This window comes from Aulostomus chinensis, chromosome 1, assembly GCF_037954235.1.
Source record: "Aulostomus chinensis isolate RoL2024-O1b breed Wild chromosome 1, RoL_Achi_v1.0, whole genome shotgun sequence".
NCBI classification, from domain to species: domain Eukaryota; kingdom Metazoa; phylum Chordata; class Actinopteri; order Syngnathiformes; family Aulostomidae; genus Aulostomus; species Aulostomus chinensis.
In genome coordinates, this window is record NC_141320.1 from 63570140 (window position 1) to 63587564 (window position 17425).

Here is a 17425-nt window from a genome sequence, read left to right on the forward strand (position 1 = left end):
AATCCTAATCTGTCATGGTTCTTACATGGCATCGGTGGAACTGAGCTTGAGTGAGATGGTTTAATTCAACGCCTTTAACCACCTCTTGAGTGACGGAAGCATCAATCTTCAGCTTATCCCACTTCTTGCCCCTCCCACTTCATTTGCATTTCAAATTGGGTTTAGAATTCAAGGTCACACTTTAAGGGCAATCTAAAAATACCTGACCTGTCACAAAACCTCTGCATTCCAAACTCCCACTCCCTCCTCCATCTCTCTTCTTCATATGACCAGAGATAACCTTTGACCTCAGCCTTCCACTTTGGCCAGCCTGTAATTATCCAGTCCAGAGGAACAAAAATGGCATTTCTCTTTCACAGATGGAGCAAGTTTCAGAACTACACTGACATGTGACTGATTTCAAAGATTCTTCAAGTGTTTTTTTTTTCTTTTGCTGATGTGGTGCGAGCATCATTTTAGATTCAATAAACTTACAATTTAAATCTTAACAATAACAATGTTCCAAGCTACCACATTTACATCATTTCACAGGCTCTGCTGATTTATCATGCTCGCTGTTAAACGTATGATTACAATTGAGTAATCCAACCATGGGCACCAGCATCGAGTCTGGAGGTTTTTTATAACAATTGAGACTGTAACTAAATATACACATAAATGGGTGAAAACAGAGCCAGGCACTGGCATCAATACAGTCGGCCATGTTGCTGCTACACACACACACGCACAAACACACACACACTAAAACCTGCATTTAATCTGAAACCACGTTCATCCTGCAGAGAGACAAAGCGAGGGCTGACGTGCATGCAAACTCACATGTGTTTCTGATAATAAAAAAAAACAAAAATGGGAACTGCGGGTTTGACAGGGGGAGCGCTTCACCCCTCGGACCCATCTAGGTGGGGCAGTAGTAGGGCTCGATTCCTGGAGAGGGCAGCAGCCTACATTGCTCAATTATGCAAGTGTCACAGCTTAAAAGTAAGATTTAGATGTTAAAAAATAACACGCTGCAGCCTAATTAAATCACAAAGTGGAGCTACTGTGCAGAGGAGTGAGTCAGTCCCTCAGGAGATGCCAGAAGTTCGGCCTATTTGCCCAAATAGTGTTGGGGGAGGTGGAGGCAACACAACTTCACTTTGAACAGCTTTTTTTCTGGTTTGTCTACTTTGGTCCTCACGTTTAAATGGTTAATAGTTTTATATTTCTGGTAGTAGAAGGTTGTACAAACCAGACTTGAGATACAATGACAATCACACACATGCTTAAAATAGCTGGAGCTTGAGTGGAGAACAATGAAGCAGTCCCGTCACAGGCACCAACACACGCATCACATTTTTGTGTGCCACTGTGTGTGTGTGTTGCACCTCAAACACTCCACACACCAAACTAGCTCACTGATCCAATGAGACGTGACAACGCTCCACCAGTGAGGCCCAGGGAAGAACTCCCAGCTCCCCACACCAAGTTAGGGTGGACACACTGAGCGCTGCATCCCAAACTACTCTAATTTGATACCAAATGTGTGTTGATGTTTACCAGGGCGATGCCGGCTTTTTACCGAAGGAACCTGTGACAATGCAGTTTGGCCTACAAAAAAAATGTCACCCCTGCAGCCAGAAAATGACACTTAATGATGCAGAACAAAAGGAATGCTCTGAAAGTGAAGGTGGGATCAAATATTGAGCTAAAAATAGTCATTATACACTTGAGATTCCCACTTGTGTGGAGCTGATAGGAAGAATAGCGGTGAGGGGGGCCGAGACCCTTTCCTTCTGAAGAGTTCTTCGTCAAATGAAAGAGCCTTCAGACCCTTTTCATGAGGGATGCTGGACGAAACCAGTCAAAAATCAAATGTTTTGACTTCCAAAAAAGTGGGTGAGGAGACTGCTGTCAATGCATCTCAAGAGCGATAGCAACCTACACTGTAGTTTATCATTATGAACACATTTACAGTGAGTCAGGGTCAGATGAAGCTGTTAGAGAGGAAATATGAGGAGGTGAGCGGTCCTGTTATTCTGGGATTGATCCGATATTGTGTGTGTGTGTGTGTGTGTGTGTGTGTGTGTGTGTGTGTGTGTGTGTGTGTGTGTGTGTAGGTGGAAAACACTGATGGCTTTTCCCCTTTGGCTTAAAGCTTCTTTCATTTGAACTGCAACACTTGATGCAGCAGGATAAAGGTTTTACTTTGGCTTTGTTGTGCTTCTTAACAGGCCTTTATTTGTCACAGTTGCTGCCGGTGAAGCCCACCAACACATGACTTCATCAGCTCACAATAGCAGCAGACTGATGAGGGGAGAAATGAGAAATGAGATGATTGGGGAGCAGAGAGAGGGCGGAATGAATATACATTCATATTTGAAATATACTTATATGAAGACACACATTATAGCATGTTCCCGCAAATAAGGTTTTTTAAAACTGTGTTTTTATGACTAAGTTATATCCTGTAGTCAGGATTTAACTCAACTGAGGTAACAAATTGCATCTTGTAGCCTCCAAATGACTTGAATTGATGCTGTATTTTGTAGCCATGAATCAACTAAATTGAGGGAACGCGTTAAAGCTCCAAGCAAAAATTAAATGGAGGGAACGAGTTACAGTTTGTGGCTTCAAAATAACCAAATAGAAGGAAGAAATCGTGGCCTCAGTATCAGGGTGTATTTCTCTGTGTGGCCACTCCAGGGTTCGGTATGATGGAACACGTCTAGCTCCGGCGAACAGCTCCACATCATGTCAGCCTCCGATGGTACAAAAACATGTAAAATAAATAATACATACATACATACACAGTCGAGACACTTCACTTACCTTCGTTACGGTGACTAAAACGGAGTCTTTCAACCAGTCAACCTGCCAAAACAGCCCCCCCGACGAGCCGCTTAATCATGGACGACAGACCTCCACACGGCCCAGGCACCACCGACCAGTCATCGGCTTCCAAGCGGGGTCCTCGCGCAGCAGCGCCGGCGTTCAGCGCCCGCGTTCAGCGCCGCCTCCTCTCTCGCTCGTGCAGACTTAACGGTTAAAGAAAGAAAGAAACAAACAAACAGAAAAAAAGCGTCCTGTTATTATCCCCGAATCATTGTGTCGTTCTACCCGCCGCGTCGCTGGTGTGGTGCTGCCAGGCTGAGAGGGAATACACGGTCATATCTTATTTATTTGGCTGGCTCGCTCCACATCCGCCGCCCCGTTTCCGCTGCACTTTATTCCCGTTTCTCTGACACTCCGCCATGCCTGAGCCGAGCCGCCGCCACATTCACGTTAAAACGGCATATTTCCATTCAAAATTCTGGTTAGTAACTTTATTAGAGCAGCAGGCCGACTGTTCCGACCGAGCTGAGCATCAAAATATCTGATTTACACCCTCCCTCCCCGTTAATGACAGCTGTCCAAACGGAGGGTCGCGGCCTTTTCGGCGGCCGCTCAAGGCCCTCCAACAGGTCTCCAGCGAAATTAAAAGTGTGATTTATGGATCAGTGGCGTTTAGAGCCAATAAAACCGAAAGGGCCCAGTTGCTGTTTCAGGGAGGCCACTAAGCATGAAAATTAGCTCTGAAACAGGCATTGTTGTGGTTCCCAGCAAGGTTATTATAGTTCTAAATCTAATGACAAATATCACGTAAAACTTTAATAAAAACAAAGCTTAGCCAAAAAAAACCAACTCAATAACAAACTGTATTGGTGTTTACAAACTATAAAAAATACAAATGTTTAGAAAATGTGCTTCATTTCTCTAAATATTTCTACAATTTACTCCATTCATAAGCCTGGTATTTGGAGTAGATATGAAACCTAATATTTTAGCTTTGTTTCTTTTTCCACCGGCTTCAATCTGCACTGCAAAAAAAACCCCATTTAGGTAGATATTTATTTAATTACGTGGTACCTGCCTAAATACCACATAAATAAATATCAATGTCGGCAGGTATAGCATTCATGAGAATGGGGCTACAAAGTTTATACTCAGGTCAAAGTTTTCTAATACTAGTTAATCTATAAATATATAATTATATATATATTTTAACATTACCATTTAATGAGCACTAAATCATTCAAAGATATGAAGGTTTTGTTCACATAAATTAACACAAGTAAGCACTTTGCCATACTTACGAAGGTTTTCCCTTCAGTCTTAATTCTTGCTTGTCTTGTATGTTGCTTCGGACAAAAGCGTCTGCCAAATGAAATTGTAGCATTGTAGAAGTACAAATACTCAATATGACGTCATAAATAACATCTATATTAAGTAAAAAAGTTCTCAAGTAAATATTTCACATTGGCATCACAGGGGCCCCTCCTAGGAGGGCCGGTGTGTTAATAAAAATGTGTGTGTTACAGTACTGAAGCAGCAGTTGAAGTGCATCCTGAGATCACATTACATCCAGGGGAAGGGCTGAGGAGGACATCTGCTTGGAGGGAAGGGGAGGGGGGGGGGGGGTGTGACGTGGAAATGCTTGAGATGCTGGCCTAGATGCAGCGCACTGACCCGCGGAGGAAAGACGATTGAAGCAGACTGTTGGGATAGGAGAGATGGAGGGATTTGTCAAATAATCCCAGCGCCTTAATCCCTGCAACAACAAAAAAAGTCTGTCTATGCATCTTTTTGTCACATTACTGAGCGCGCACACACACACACACACACTTCAGAAAACATGTCCAACTTATCAATGAAAAATTATATTTCGTCAAACACAACAGAACAATTCATGATGACTGTCGATGCTGTGAAATGACATTATGTTTTAATCAATTTATACACAAGTTTATACATTTTGTTTTCGACTGATACATTTCTAAATTTTGACCTTTCTATATGAATACACCTGGACAAACCAGAGAGACACTGGAGAAACCTCTTCAGTTCGTGCCACCTACCTCACTGACATATACATAACAGGAAGAGATACAAAAATAAAAAAGTCTTACTGCCAAAAATACTGCAATAAATAAAATGTGATCTGTAGAAATGCTGAAAAATACTACTGACAGATATTTGTTCACTGGCTCAAATGATGCAGTGTGTGTTGATGAGCTGGTGGGCCATCTCCATGTTGCCACTGGCTTGGTAGATGAGGGACAGGTTGAAGGCGATCTCCCTGGTCAAATCCACCTGATCATCAGCAATACCCTGTAAGGAGGGGGCGGGGAGTCTTGTAAAACCAAGTTCACACCTCAAAACTTTTAATATTGTCACTCATCTTCCCCAGAGTCAGACAATAAGCTAGATACCCTTGCACGACTTGGTGCTGCGTTAGAAAGCTGAAGAGACACTCTAGTTAGCTTAGCACAACAAAAGTAAGTGGATGGGAAGTGTTAGGCAAGGCAAGGCAAGTTTATTTGTATAGCACATTTCAGCAACAGGGCAATTCAAAGTGCTTAGTGATTAGCATACCCCTTCGTCAGAAATCACCAAATATGCTTTCCTCCAAAACAGTCTCTGCCCACATTTCTATCATTTTGGTTGTGTATAACATTCACTATGTAATAACAATGGAGCTGAAGGGTCACAAAGGTATGCTAACACTTCCCCTCCACTACCATTCATTGTGCTAAGCTAACTAGCTTTGGTCTCAGCTCTCCAATGCAGCACAGAGGAGAAAAGGGAATCTTAGCTTCTGTCTGGCTCTGGGGAGGATGTAGAACATGAGTGCGTGTTAATTCACCTCCAGTTTCTGGGGGGGCAGTGTAAGTGCCTTCTGGTAGTAATGTAAGGCCAGGTGTGTGAGACTCATCTGGTGCAGCGCCCTCCCCAGATTATACATGCTCTCCTGACACTCCCCACGCAGCTCCACATACCGCCATAGGAAGGTAAAACCCTGAGAACACACAGAACTATTTGAACACAACAGAATTTAAAGCTAACAGTGTGTGCAAGCAAAGACTGAGAGAGTACCTGCAGCATCAGCGTGTGGCGTTTGGCGACATACTTCTGAGAAGCCATGTGGAAGAAGGTGAGACCAACAAACAAGCTATGGAGCGGGTTGTCGGGTTGGGTCTGGAAGGCCTGAACATACTGGCCTAAATACAGAGGAAATGTTGGAGAATGTGTTTCATACAAGAACTCCAAGTACTCCGTGAGTGTGTGGTACCCAGAGCATGCTTGAAGCTGCCCGAGACCATGGCGTTGTGGCCACAGAGGACACACAGGGCGTGGTTGTCTGGATGTTTGAGCAGCAGACGCAGACAGAAGCGATGGTGGCGCTGGTGGTGGGATGTTATTGTCAGCTGAGGGAGGGACAAGTCAGAACCTCTGTCACACATTCTGAGATTAAGAGGAAGTTCTTTTATACAAAGATACTTATTTTTTGAACACAAACCTGGTTGAATATGTTCCAAAGTTGAGGCTGATCCACGTTTTCCATGAGCATCAATCTGAAAAAGGCGATTTACATATAAACATCCAACATCTCTAATAAAAGCAAATGAACATTTTCATCTACCTGATGTAGTTGTAGGCTTTGTAGTGGTTCCGGTCCAGTATGGTGGCAGAAAGCCCAAAGAACTCCAGCTCCTTCCTCCTGGGTTTGTTGTCGTAGAAGGAGTAGAACTCCATCGCAGAATCCACCAGGAGCTCCGCCTCCTCGTAGCGCTGCACATCACACAGCGTGAGCACGCAGCTCACCAGCAGCTGCCACCAGTCCTCTTTCGACAGCACATTCGTTTTACCTGAACACGGGAAAATAAGGCATTGAAATCTGATTTTATGGTCCATGTCAGCTGTCAGCCAGTTAATACACATACATGTGTTGTCCCAGTAGGCAGCCTCCTGGTCAGCGATGTCAGGCATCATGTCCTTGACCTTCACCAGTCTCAGGTGACTCTCCCCCGACACAGTGACAAAGCGTAAGCACACCTTAGCACGCTGCATGGCCACCTTGGACACACACACACACACACACACACACACACACACTCAAGAGTTCATACTTTCCCCTCGTTTGTCAGACACGTGCCAAGGTGAGAGACGTTGTGTTACCTTGAGCAGCATGGAGATCATGGTGATGGTGGCGTCCAGGTAGTGCTGGATCTGTCCCTGAGTCTTCAGCAGAGTGGAGCGATGCAGCAGCAGCTTCAACTCCTACAACCACAGTGCACGTACCCATGAGAGGACACAAACCCCACATCTTTCACTCCTGCCAATCCACACTAGAATGCAGGTCCTTGCCTTCTGGGCAGCTGATGAGTCCTGAGCCAGTGTTTCGCTGTCGTACATGGACTCCAGAGCTTTCAGGGCACAGTCGGGTCGGCCCAGCTGCTGCTGCAAGGTGGCTAGGGACAGCCGGGCTTCCAGGTGCAGCGGCGCCATCTCCACCACTTTCGTGAAGCTTTTCGCAGCTGGTTCCATGTGGCCCAGAGCCTTCAGACACTCTTGAGGAGGGGAGGAATGATAAGAAAAGTTGTCAACCTTTTCTGGTTGCTGTCTAGTTTAGAATCTTTTGTGTTCATACCTGCATGTCGGAGCCAGACGACAGCCAGGTTGTACTTTTCTGATATGACGAGGGCAGACAGTAAAGGCAGAGCAGAAGTGTACTCGCCGGCCTCCAAGTAGGCCTCACCTACGTCCAGGTATAAGTCACCGATTTCTTCTGGACTCTGCTCCATCATTGAGCACACTAGACCCTGGATGTACAACACAATTACACTCACAACTAAAAGAACCATCTGCTGTGATATTTGTGGGGAGCTTGTCTACCTCCACAGGTGTGTAGACGTGCAGGTGTATGAGGCAGACGACGAGTTTGGCCTTCAGGTCCACGGGAACACTCTCTGGAACATGTACGTCTATAATTTGACCTGACACACACACACACACACACACACACACCAGTGTCACTACATTCTACAAATAACACAAGCTTTAGCACTTGGTGGACTGAGCAAATAGAGCAGATGAACATCAGCAGAGATGCAGAACAAAACCCTGCTTGCGTCTCTTCAAACTACCCCATGAACGAGTGGCTATGTTGTAGCATCTGTTCGAGTTTATGCTAATCAGCCCGAACGAGTGACAACTAAACAATCCCCCGGTGCTGAACCACCTGTTACTACTAAGTGACAGTCCAAAAAGTTCATTTCTGCTTCCAAAGAAGAACACTCTGGAATGCAGCTCAGGGTTTCTACCCAACAGTGTTGAACCATTGTTCCCTGTTGTTGTTTTTTCAGCAGTCTTAAAACTTTGCACCTTCTTCATTCTCCTCCTCCTCATCCTCCTCCTCCTCCTCAGTTGTCTTCTCTGCCACGTTCTCCCCTGGAGCCAGACCTGGATCGTCTGGCTTGGGCTCATCCCTGATCAGAACGATACCTGCAAACTCGACTAAGACCTGGAGAAAACACAGGGAAAAATGGCAGTCATTTTTAAGGTGGGAGGCCACAGACAGGGTATTTAGCGGACCATCACCATCTGAATCATAAAATGATGGTCCAGTCAAGGCAGAGGATCATATGATTTCACTCAAATCAAATGTACTTTCAGGAAAACACAGTTGGAAGTGTTTTATTGTCCTGAACCAGCTTGATTTCTTAAAATAAAAAACATTAAAGCTCTGGGGCAGACGTTCACCAAATCAAGATTTTACCTCTCACTTGTTCAAGAATCTCCCACAAGGGATTGATAAAGGATTCCTGATTCTGAATACCTGCAAGGCTTTGTTGTACTGGTGGTTGGCAATATGGAGCTCAGCAGCCATGTTGATGATGTCATCGCTGACCAGGCTGGGATGGCGCACCAGGGCATCTTCTATCACGCCCAAAGCCGATGGGAGATCATTGCTCTCATAGTAACTCCTGCACAACAATGAAAACTCAACATCAACTCAGTCTGATGTTGATAAGAAATAGTTGTGTTTTTTTTCTCCCCAAGAAAAAAACAGTTTACACACACACAAACACACACACACACACACAAATAACAGTGTTTTGTTTGGTTTTAATCAGTTCGGAGTGTGTTTGGTGTACTTGGCCATGTCCTTGGAGAGTTGCATGAAGTGTTCTCCGTCCTCCATCGGCAGCAGCGACAGGATCTTGCGGTAGCCGTCCATGCACTGTTTGTGCTCACCCAGACGCATGTGGAGGCTGGAGCGCTCCCACAGGTAGCGCACGTTGGTGGGGTCATACTTAATGGCTGCATGGGGGGGGGGGGGGGGGCAGCAAGGTTAAAGCCCTCAGATAAATCTGCAGGAAAAAAATGAAATTAAAAGTGCGGTTGGAGAATGTCAGTCTGACCCTTGGAGTAGCAGACGACGGCCTGCCGGATGTTGTCCTGCTCCAGAGACATTTCTGCCAGCTTGATCCACTCCTCACAGTCTGATGGGTTCAGGTGAGCTGCGATCAGTCGGAACTGAAGCGCTTTGTCCATGTCCTCATTGTCCTCGTAGATCATCGCCAAAGTGGAGAAAGGCTCGTAGGCCAAAGGAGCTGGAGGGAGCGAGCACAGGATTGACTGAAGGCTGGAGAATACTGACAGCACCTCCCTCCACCAGCCCGGGGGGGGGGGGGGGGATTCTAATCCAGCTGGGAGACAAATGTGAACAGTAATAACTCCCCAGACAGAAAAACAGGGGTTGTTTGGTACCTTGTCGTATGATCTCCATACACATGACAGTGGCATCCTCTTTCTCCCCTCGGGCGTATCTGATGTTGGCCTCTCCCATCAGGCCTCTGAGGGCGCGGGGGAGCTTGCTACGTTTGCCCCACTCCTGGAGGAGTACAGCCACAAACTCAACTCAGATGCTAATTTAAAATAATCATTTTGAGCTGATTTCATGCACATTACAGCACGATCCTGGCCGCCGCTCACCCTCATCATCTTCTTGTTCTCTCGGTTCAGCTCCATCTCCAGGGCAAATACATCCCCCACCGACATATCCTCTGCCTCCTCCTTGTCTTGCTTCTTTCCCCTTCCCTTCTGTTTCTTCTCTGCCACCTGCACCTCAGCCGCCTTCTCATCTTCCCCTACCTTGTAGTCTTCATCGTCTTTGTCATCAACATAACTCATGCTGTCCTCCTCCTCTGAAGACGACGAAGACAACAAGTGGGGGTCGGAGCTTTCTCCCAGCATGGAGGCAAAAACCTGCTGGACCCCCAGGCTGATACCCTCCTCTGAAAAGAGAGGAAGCGGAGAGGTGATGACATTGACAGCGTCAATAATCAGTGGCATCAAGCATCAGTCAAACTTCCTGAGCAAACTAGGACTTTTACTTCCTAGTGTCTCTGTGCTTCTGATGTCAAGTACAAAACCTGGCATCCTGAGCACAAAAACGCCCCTGGACATTCTACTTTACCTGTTTTGACCGGAACCTGTGCAGAAGTGGAGGGTTGAGCATCTTCTTCCTCTACCAAATCGGCATCTACGTCTGACTCCTATAAAAAAGCAAGAGCATTTCATTCATTATCAAAAATGCAAATTACAATTCTGCAGAACTAGAAAATCCTACAAGTAACTTGACGATTTGTGCTCCCATTCCGAATCCGAGGTGATGCTACCTAGCTGAATTAGCTTTGCTGGTTTAGCTAACTAGCTCAAAACTCGCAACGCGGTTAGTCGAAACCGTTACCTTGACTTTCTTCTCGTCCCTCCGCTTGTCAAACTCCTCAAAGGTGATTCTACCTTCCAGGTAGTCGATGAGTTCGGCGCGGAAGCCAGACATCTCTGCCCGTGTGTGTGTGTGTGTGTGTGTGTGTTGTTAGATATTAGCAGCTAGCTAGCGGACTAACAAACAACCTCCGACACTAGGAATCCCATCGCTCTAGAGAACGTGCCTCTAGCTGCATGAGAACAGGACAAACGGAGAAGACAACAATAAACACTGTTCCACTGAAAACAAACCGGCCAGCACGCTGAACTACAGCCACGTGACATGTGAAAACTTCCGGTCGGGGCTTTCAGAATTGAAGTCGTTCGGTGACATCTACTGGCCGAAGAGGAGAAGTGCCACAAGTGAAAGCCCTGCATTTTCAGACTCAATAAGTATCAGATGCAGTCGCAGAAGTCCTATTTATCGAGCATTATATACTATATTATATGCAAATAATTACAAATACAGAGTCATTTATAATTGTTTTTATATCATGTTGCTGATTTCACATCAAATTTAATCTTAAAAGCAACCAGTAAACAACATTGTTCTATGTGGAGTTTAAAGTAACATTGCGTGTGTTTGTCAACCAAAAATCTGAGTTTGAAACCTGAACCTGAGAGATTTGTGACTTCACAAGCAAGAGCATGATGTTGTAAAATATTAAACTGAATATTTTTGTGGGGGAAAAAAAGACACTTTGTTGTTATTTTGTAAGTTTCTTCAAGCGTGTCTCCAAGCGATTACCAAATGAATTCTGCATTCATTCAAAGTACACATCAGCAATTTGTCTGTCACTTGTAAGAAAACAATAATACAACCTGAGCACACTTGTTCCTCTGGATCAGATAAGCTTTACACAACATGTCTGACCTACTTAGTCACTGCACTATGCTACAATATCACAAATTATCTCACCAAATAAAAGTAGAAGTCAAGCGTCCATAATTTCAAATTGAATGTGTTTGTTTTGTTGGGAACACACTGGAGTTTTACGTCAAATCATATGTGCTTTTCCACTGAAACCAAGGTTCAGACCAGGGGGGCATCTGCTGCCCTACATCCAGCTGGTTGGACTGACTATTGTCTTCTTTATCTTTTGTGGAAAAAAGAGAGAGCGAGAACAGACGGATGGAGGAAAAAGAAGCAAAGGGTGTGGTTTCATCCTGCAGACGGGTTTGGTCCGCGGACCAGAGAAGTTTGTGGGATGATCTGAACCTGCCTGATGATCCACAAGCCTGAGTGAGTCATCAACCAAACATCATCACATTCTTCTGGAAGAATTCCAATTTTGATTGTTCTACAGCTTATTTCGGTTCACATTGTGCATCTATTTGTGTTTGTGCACAGCAACAGGCTGCAGATTCAACTTCTCGTCATTGTGTGTGTGTGTGTGTGTGTGTGTGTGTGTGTGTGTGTGTGTGTGTGTGTGTGTGTGTGTGTGTAAATACTCACCACTGGGCTCTGCATGGGTGTGTTTTGTAGCTTATCAGGAACGATTTTCACCGTTGAGTTGGTTAGCATAAAGACCCAGCCCTGCTCCTCTCTGCTTTTACATCCTCTCTTCATTCACCACTCTCCCTGTTATCGGTCAAATCCTTTATTTCAGAGGTTTTGAGCATTTTTGCAGAAGTGTGTCCTGACTTCACAAATTATTGCCTCAAGTTTTTTCATGACTGTGGGATCTGTGTGAGCCTCACCATGAATGTGACTGCTGGTGGCTGCACGGCGGAGATGCCATACGGATTCCAACCTGGTTTGAAAGGACTCTACATCGCCACTGAGTTCATCATCGCTGTCCTGGCCATTTCAGGCAACCTGCTCGTGTGTGTGGCTGTCAGCCGAAACAAGAAGCTGCGTACGGTCACCAACTACTTCTTGGTGAGATATGGTGTCATTCACTCCTGGATTAAAAACACAGAACTTCTGAGTGTACTCTTACGAACTTATGAAATTGTCTTACTGTGTGTGAAGGTGTCACTAGCAGTGGCTGACATCCTGGTGGGCCTGGTGGCCATCCCTTGTGCTGTGTTGACAGACCTGGGTCGACCTCACCATGACCTGCCCCTCTGCCTGGTGCTGCTCAGCATCTTACTGGTGCTCACACAGGTAGAAGCTTCTAGAGATGTCATCATCAAATCACAACTCTATGATTCACTGCCTCTGATCTCTGACCTTTCAGTAGAGTGCTGTGGAGAATATTCTAACAGTTACTTATTCATTCATATGCAGATGTGTGTAAAAAAAAAAAATTCCATGTGCAAAATGTGAAGTGTGAATCTCTACTCCTGTCTGATGTCCTCCAGAGCTCCATCCTGAGCCTGCTGGCCGTGGCGGCGGAGCGCTACATGGCCATCCTCCTGCCCTTCCAGTACCAGCGTGTCATGAGCCCCAGGAACGCCTGGCTGGCCCTGCTGGTCACCTGGGTCATGGGAGGCATTTCTGGTTCCGTGCCGCTCATGGACTGGCAAAGACAACCAGCCGACTCTGAGTAAGAGAAGGGACGAATGGATGAGCGGATGAGTGGGTGAAGGTGGTGCTGATGTGTCTTCCATCCTTGCAGCTACTGCATCTTCACCTGCGTGGTGGACATGAGCTACCTGGTCTACTTCAACTTCTTCTGCTGCCTCCTGCTGCCCATGGTGGCCATGCTCATCATCTACAGTCACATCTTCCTCACTGTCCGCCGTCAGCTCAGGCGCATCGCCGTTGTCAGGGCAACCACCGAGGAAACGCCTGCTGCTGGTATTGGGAGATCTGGGACAGAGGGTGCTGGGAGTTCAACTGTGGGTGGAGCAGGAGCAGGAAAAGGAACCGAAAAACAATCCAAGGAAATGACAGGAAGACACAGAGCTAAAGTGAGGGACGGACCCGGCCTCCAGTCTCTAATTGGAACTGAGACCACCGCCATCTTTACAAAGACAGGGGTCAGAATCACCTCCACTGCTTCCACCAGCTCTGCTTCTTGTCCAGTGGAGAAATCCAAAGCCCGAACCCGTAAGGAGCTACGCAAGGCCACCTCCCTCTTCCTAGTCCTGTTCCTCTTTGTGTTGTGCTGGATGCCCATCCACCTTATCAACTGTGTCCTGCTGCTCTGCCCTCAGTGTCGGGTGCCCATGTCTCTCACACTTGCCGCCATATTGCTTTCACATGCCAACTCGGCCATTAATCCAATCCTGTACGCATACAGGATGAGGTCCTTCCGGCACACCCTGATCACCATGATGAGCCTTAGACCTAAACGCCAGTAGAGCGGCTCCAGAGCCACAAATACAGCTGAACATCAGGAACTAGAGTGACCAAAAGACCCCAGAGGCCCCTGAGATAAAGAGGTCAAGGAGATTAAAGGTGAGGTTAGATTACACTCATGACAACCATCCACCATCATTTTGACTGGTGAGGAGGTTCATTCATTTATGGAACAGAGAGACAACACACAGAGAATTTCTTCCTTTTTAATGGGTCTAGAGAATTTTTCGTTATTCTGAGGTCACGAGACATAACTTGTTCTCTCAATTTAAGTAACATCTTGTATCTTTGGTGAGGGACTAAGTTCCATCCTGTGACCTCAAAATAAGAATACAAATTTAAAAAAAAAATCTCGCGGGCCATTCCAGGGTTCTGTAAACTCCTAACTTTCCGTGTGAGTATTTCATTCAAAATAATACTACTATAGCTTATCCTTGTGATTTGTTTCATTTTATTTGTACCGCAAAACACCGTGTGTGCTCTGTGTAAATGCTGTGTTGCGCAGTGCTGATCATGTGGGAACTCCACACACTACAAACAGTTTTACTTTACATGCACCACAAAGTATAAATGTTTCAACCTGTTTTGACACAATAAATGTTGAGGAATGAAGTGCAAATGAAACCGTGGAGTCAAGTCAACATAACTGCGTGCTTTATTGATATACAGTAAAGCATTTTATAATACAGTAGTAAGGCATATATTTGGTGGAATCTGATATGTTGTGAAGTATTGACGTGTTATTTGAAAAAGATGTGAGAATGACACAAAAGTTAGAAAAAAAAAATCAAATTCAGTGCCTGGATCGAAAACAAAAACATGTTGGATCATGCTGCAAGAATATGATGCCCGAAACACACGCGCACACAGGCGCGCACACACACACACACACACACACGCACGCACACACACACACACACACGTGTATAATGCCGCAACGCTCATCACGGACCTCTCTGAGTAGTTCTACATTAAATTAGGATGGATTTTACTTTGTCACACATGCTAGTATAGTAATACCTCACACAGCACTAAACAAAATACCGTTTTGAACCAGAAACACTCCTAGAATGAACACACAGAAAACAATGAATGTTGTGCTCCAGGGCCTTTATAACAATATCTAGTATGTCCCAGGTATGACAGTAGTGCACATGTTGTTGAGTTGTGTAAAAATGAGAAATGCAGTGAATGCATCCGGAACGTTCAGATTTGAGGCCCCGCCCCCTCCAGTGGAGCCTGGATGGCGAGATTGGTGCAACGGACGAGGATCAACGATCGGAGAGGAGTGTAGAACGAAGTAGAGGAGAGAAATTGCCTCAGAAGTGGATTTGGACAACTCACGCGAGGTAGAGTTTGCTTTACTGGGCTGTGGTGATGGTAAGAATCATCTAAAACTGGAAGCCTTGTAACACTTGGGAGTGCGTTGAGTCCAATTTAAAAAAAACAACAACAACAACATCCTATCAAGTTCCTCTTACAGTACTTCTGACACCGTGGACATACAGTGTGTACTTAAAAAGACATCTTAGCTTAAAGTAAAATCCTCTCTTTTCACGTGCCAGTGTAAAAAAATCAGGACGCTCTCCTGATACAGAACTGAAGACAAGAACCCGTACCTTAAAACTCACTGCAGCAGTGATCACTTTCTGATTAATGACCCTCGCTGGTCTGCTGACTGCAGCCATTAATTGCATTATTTTCAGCGTGGATTTGAGCTCTGACAGGGAGCTTATTCAGATTTGCATGACTCAAACATCCACTCACATCCGTTTCAGTTGCGCTGTGGAGTTTTTAGTTGTAAACAGTTATGTCTGCATACCAGTGTTTCTCACCTGTACGGAGCCTTGAGCTCGAGCTGACATTGAACTTTGCATTGTTTTCATCCACGTTTGGTAGCTTGCATCTTCTCTCTCTCTCTCGCTGCCTGTCTCTCTCTCCCTGTCTCCCTCTCCCTCTCTCTCTTTTTTGGTGCATTGCTACGTTTCTTGGCTTCCACCAACTGCAATAATAATAATAATAATAATAATTAAAATAGCGTGAAACAAACAGCAATGCGAACAAAAAGTGGGACCTGCTAACAACATAATGCTACAATTGGACAAAACCCCCACAGGGTACCTTTAGCATTAAAAGAGAGTAGTACCTCCCAGATGTCAGTGGAAAACTACCTGGTAATGATGTCATCAGCGCTGAAACGTCTAATTTAGCTTGTTACAAACTGAGGGATCTGATGAAAAAATACATTGCATGATGGGAAATGTAGGATTTAAATCTGCCACCTACAAGACTCCCAACTTCAGGCAGTACTGCATCAGTAAAGTACCAAGTATTTATTACGCACATACTGGGACTCCGCTTTTCCTCTCAGCTGTTGGAGTAGAGCAAAATTAGATACATTTCTAATATTCCATGGAATAGTTTGACTAATAACAGTATTTAAATTATCCACACAATCCCAATTATTATTCCCTCCATCAGGGTTGAGGTGACCTCTCAGTTCCGAGTCACACTGTTTGTTAATTGCAAATACAGTGATAAACACTGTTGCCATGGCGATATCATTAATGAAGGATGGATGGATGGATGGATGGATGGATGAGAGGACGACTAAATCATTCATATAGAACACAACAGCTAAAGAACCCCCCCCCCCCAAAAAAAACCTGTAATGTTATGTGGAAATTAGGCAACACCACACCCACATACATGGTCATAAACACACTTCACACACACACTCGCAGTCTCACACACAACGTACTGTAAAGATCCAGGATGCCTGCATTACCTTGACAGTAGTGTACGCTGTTATACAAAGACATGTTCCTCTTGGTAAGCACCCTTAGGATTACAATCATTCTTCTTTTTGATACAAAGGTCTGAAATGCCCCCCCCCCCCCCAAGTTACAAAGAGATGGCAAATATATGACCACACTGAACACACACATTTGTATCTCATCTTCCTGTGTCCTCCCAATCTTTTTATACAATTGCATAGAAGTTTAAAAACCAGCCTCTGTTAATATTAAAACAACTTCAGGACGTTTTTAAGAAACTACTGAAATCTACAAGTTATAATTTTTTTTTTTTTTTTGTATGCGTCATTGCTGGAACTGCAATCCTTCACAAAAATAGACGTTATATATTCTCTTTGTAAACTGTGTTTCCAATCCAGCTGTTTTGACTAGAAAAGCATGCGATAGGTCAGAGGAGGGGTGGGGGTGGGGGTTGGGGTGGGGGATCAGAAGGGCAGGGCCTCGTGCTGGTCGGCGCTCTGCTCGTCTGTCATCACGTTGACCAGTGACTCCATGGCTCGGCCCAGGTCATCGGCCATGTGGAACAAACTGCCAATGCTGGGGCCTGGAGAACAACAAGGAGATGTTAGATAACACAGACACAGACACAGACACAGACACACACACTCACACTCACACACTAGTCATGACTGCCTTGTGTCAGTCAGTGTGAGGACAATGTTACGCTGAATGCTTGTGTACCACATCAACTTTTCTGGACTTATTGTTGGTCCTCCTCAGAGCCCAGTCAAGAGGAGAGATGCGCTTCTCTCCTCTGTGCCGCATTAAGGAGCTCAGACCCACA

The 17425-nt window shown here is 45.2% G+C and overlaps 2 protein-coding genes and 1 pseudogene across 7 annotated transcripts in view; 1 reads left to right on the plus strand and 2 right to left on the minus strand.

Moving 5' to 3' along the window:
- Positions 1-2880: 2880 nt before the first annotated feature.
- gtf3c3 (general transcription factor IIIC, polypeptide 3) lies at positions 2881-12343 on the minus strand. 2 transcript variants are annotated; one of them, XM_086200260.1, is made up of 22 exons: positions 10556-10862; positions 10283-10361; positions 9799-10100; positions 9574-9697; positions 9225-9416; positions 8958-9123; positions 8639-8786; positions 8185-8323; positions 7696-7796; positions 7451-7622; positions 7168-7370; positions 6979-7080; positions 6744-6876; positions 6443-6668; positions 6320-6374; positions 6092-6227; positions 5896-6020; positions 5666-5818; positions 4990-5130; positions 4489-4570; positions 4116-4176; positions 2881-3017 (listed from the first exon to the last, which is right to left on the minus strand). In XM_086200260.1, the coding sequence occupies exons 1-19, from the start codon at positions 10646-10648 to the stop codon at positions 5008-5010; spliced, it is 2772 nt and encodes a 923-aa protein (XP_086056386.1). In that variant the 5' UTR covers positions 10649-10862; the 3' UTR covers positions 2881-3017; positions 4116-4176; positions 4489-4570; positions 4990-5007. The 2 variants fall into 2 exon arrangements, with proteins under 2 accessions (XP_086056386.1, XP_086056378.1); XM_086200252.1 differs by lacking the exons at positions 2881-3017; positions 4116-4176; positions 4489-4570; positions 10556-10862 and adding exons at positions 12032-12157; positions 12277-12343 and having other exon boundaries at positions 4723-5130.
- LOC147272712 (adenosine receptor A2b pseudogene) lies at positions 12341-12990 on the plus strand (annotated as a pseudogene). Its single transcript, XR_015115652.1, has 3 exons — positions 12341-12457; positions 12551-12685; positions 12883-12990. The product of XR_015115652.1 is annotated as an adenosine receptor A2b pseudogene (transcript).
- Positions 12991-16427: 3437 nt separating this feature from the next.
- The window catches only part of dmd (dystrophin), a 225378-nt gene continuing 224380 nt past the window's right edge, over positions 16428-17425 (minus strand). For all 4 annotated transcript variants that reach the window (XM_086200177.1, XM_086200186.1, XM_086200196.1 and 1 more), the window contains one exon: positions 16428-17185. In XM_086200177.1, coding sequence (XP_086056303.1) covers positions 17067-17185 — 119 coding nt within the window. In that variant the 3' untranslated portion in view covers positions 16428-17066. The remainder of the gene's footprint in view (positions 17186-17425) is intronic.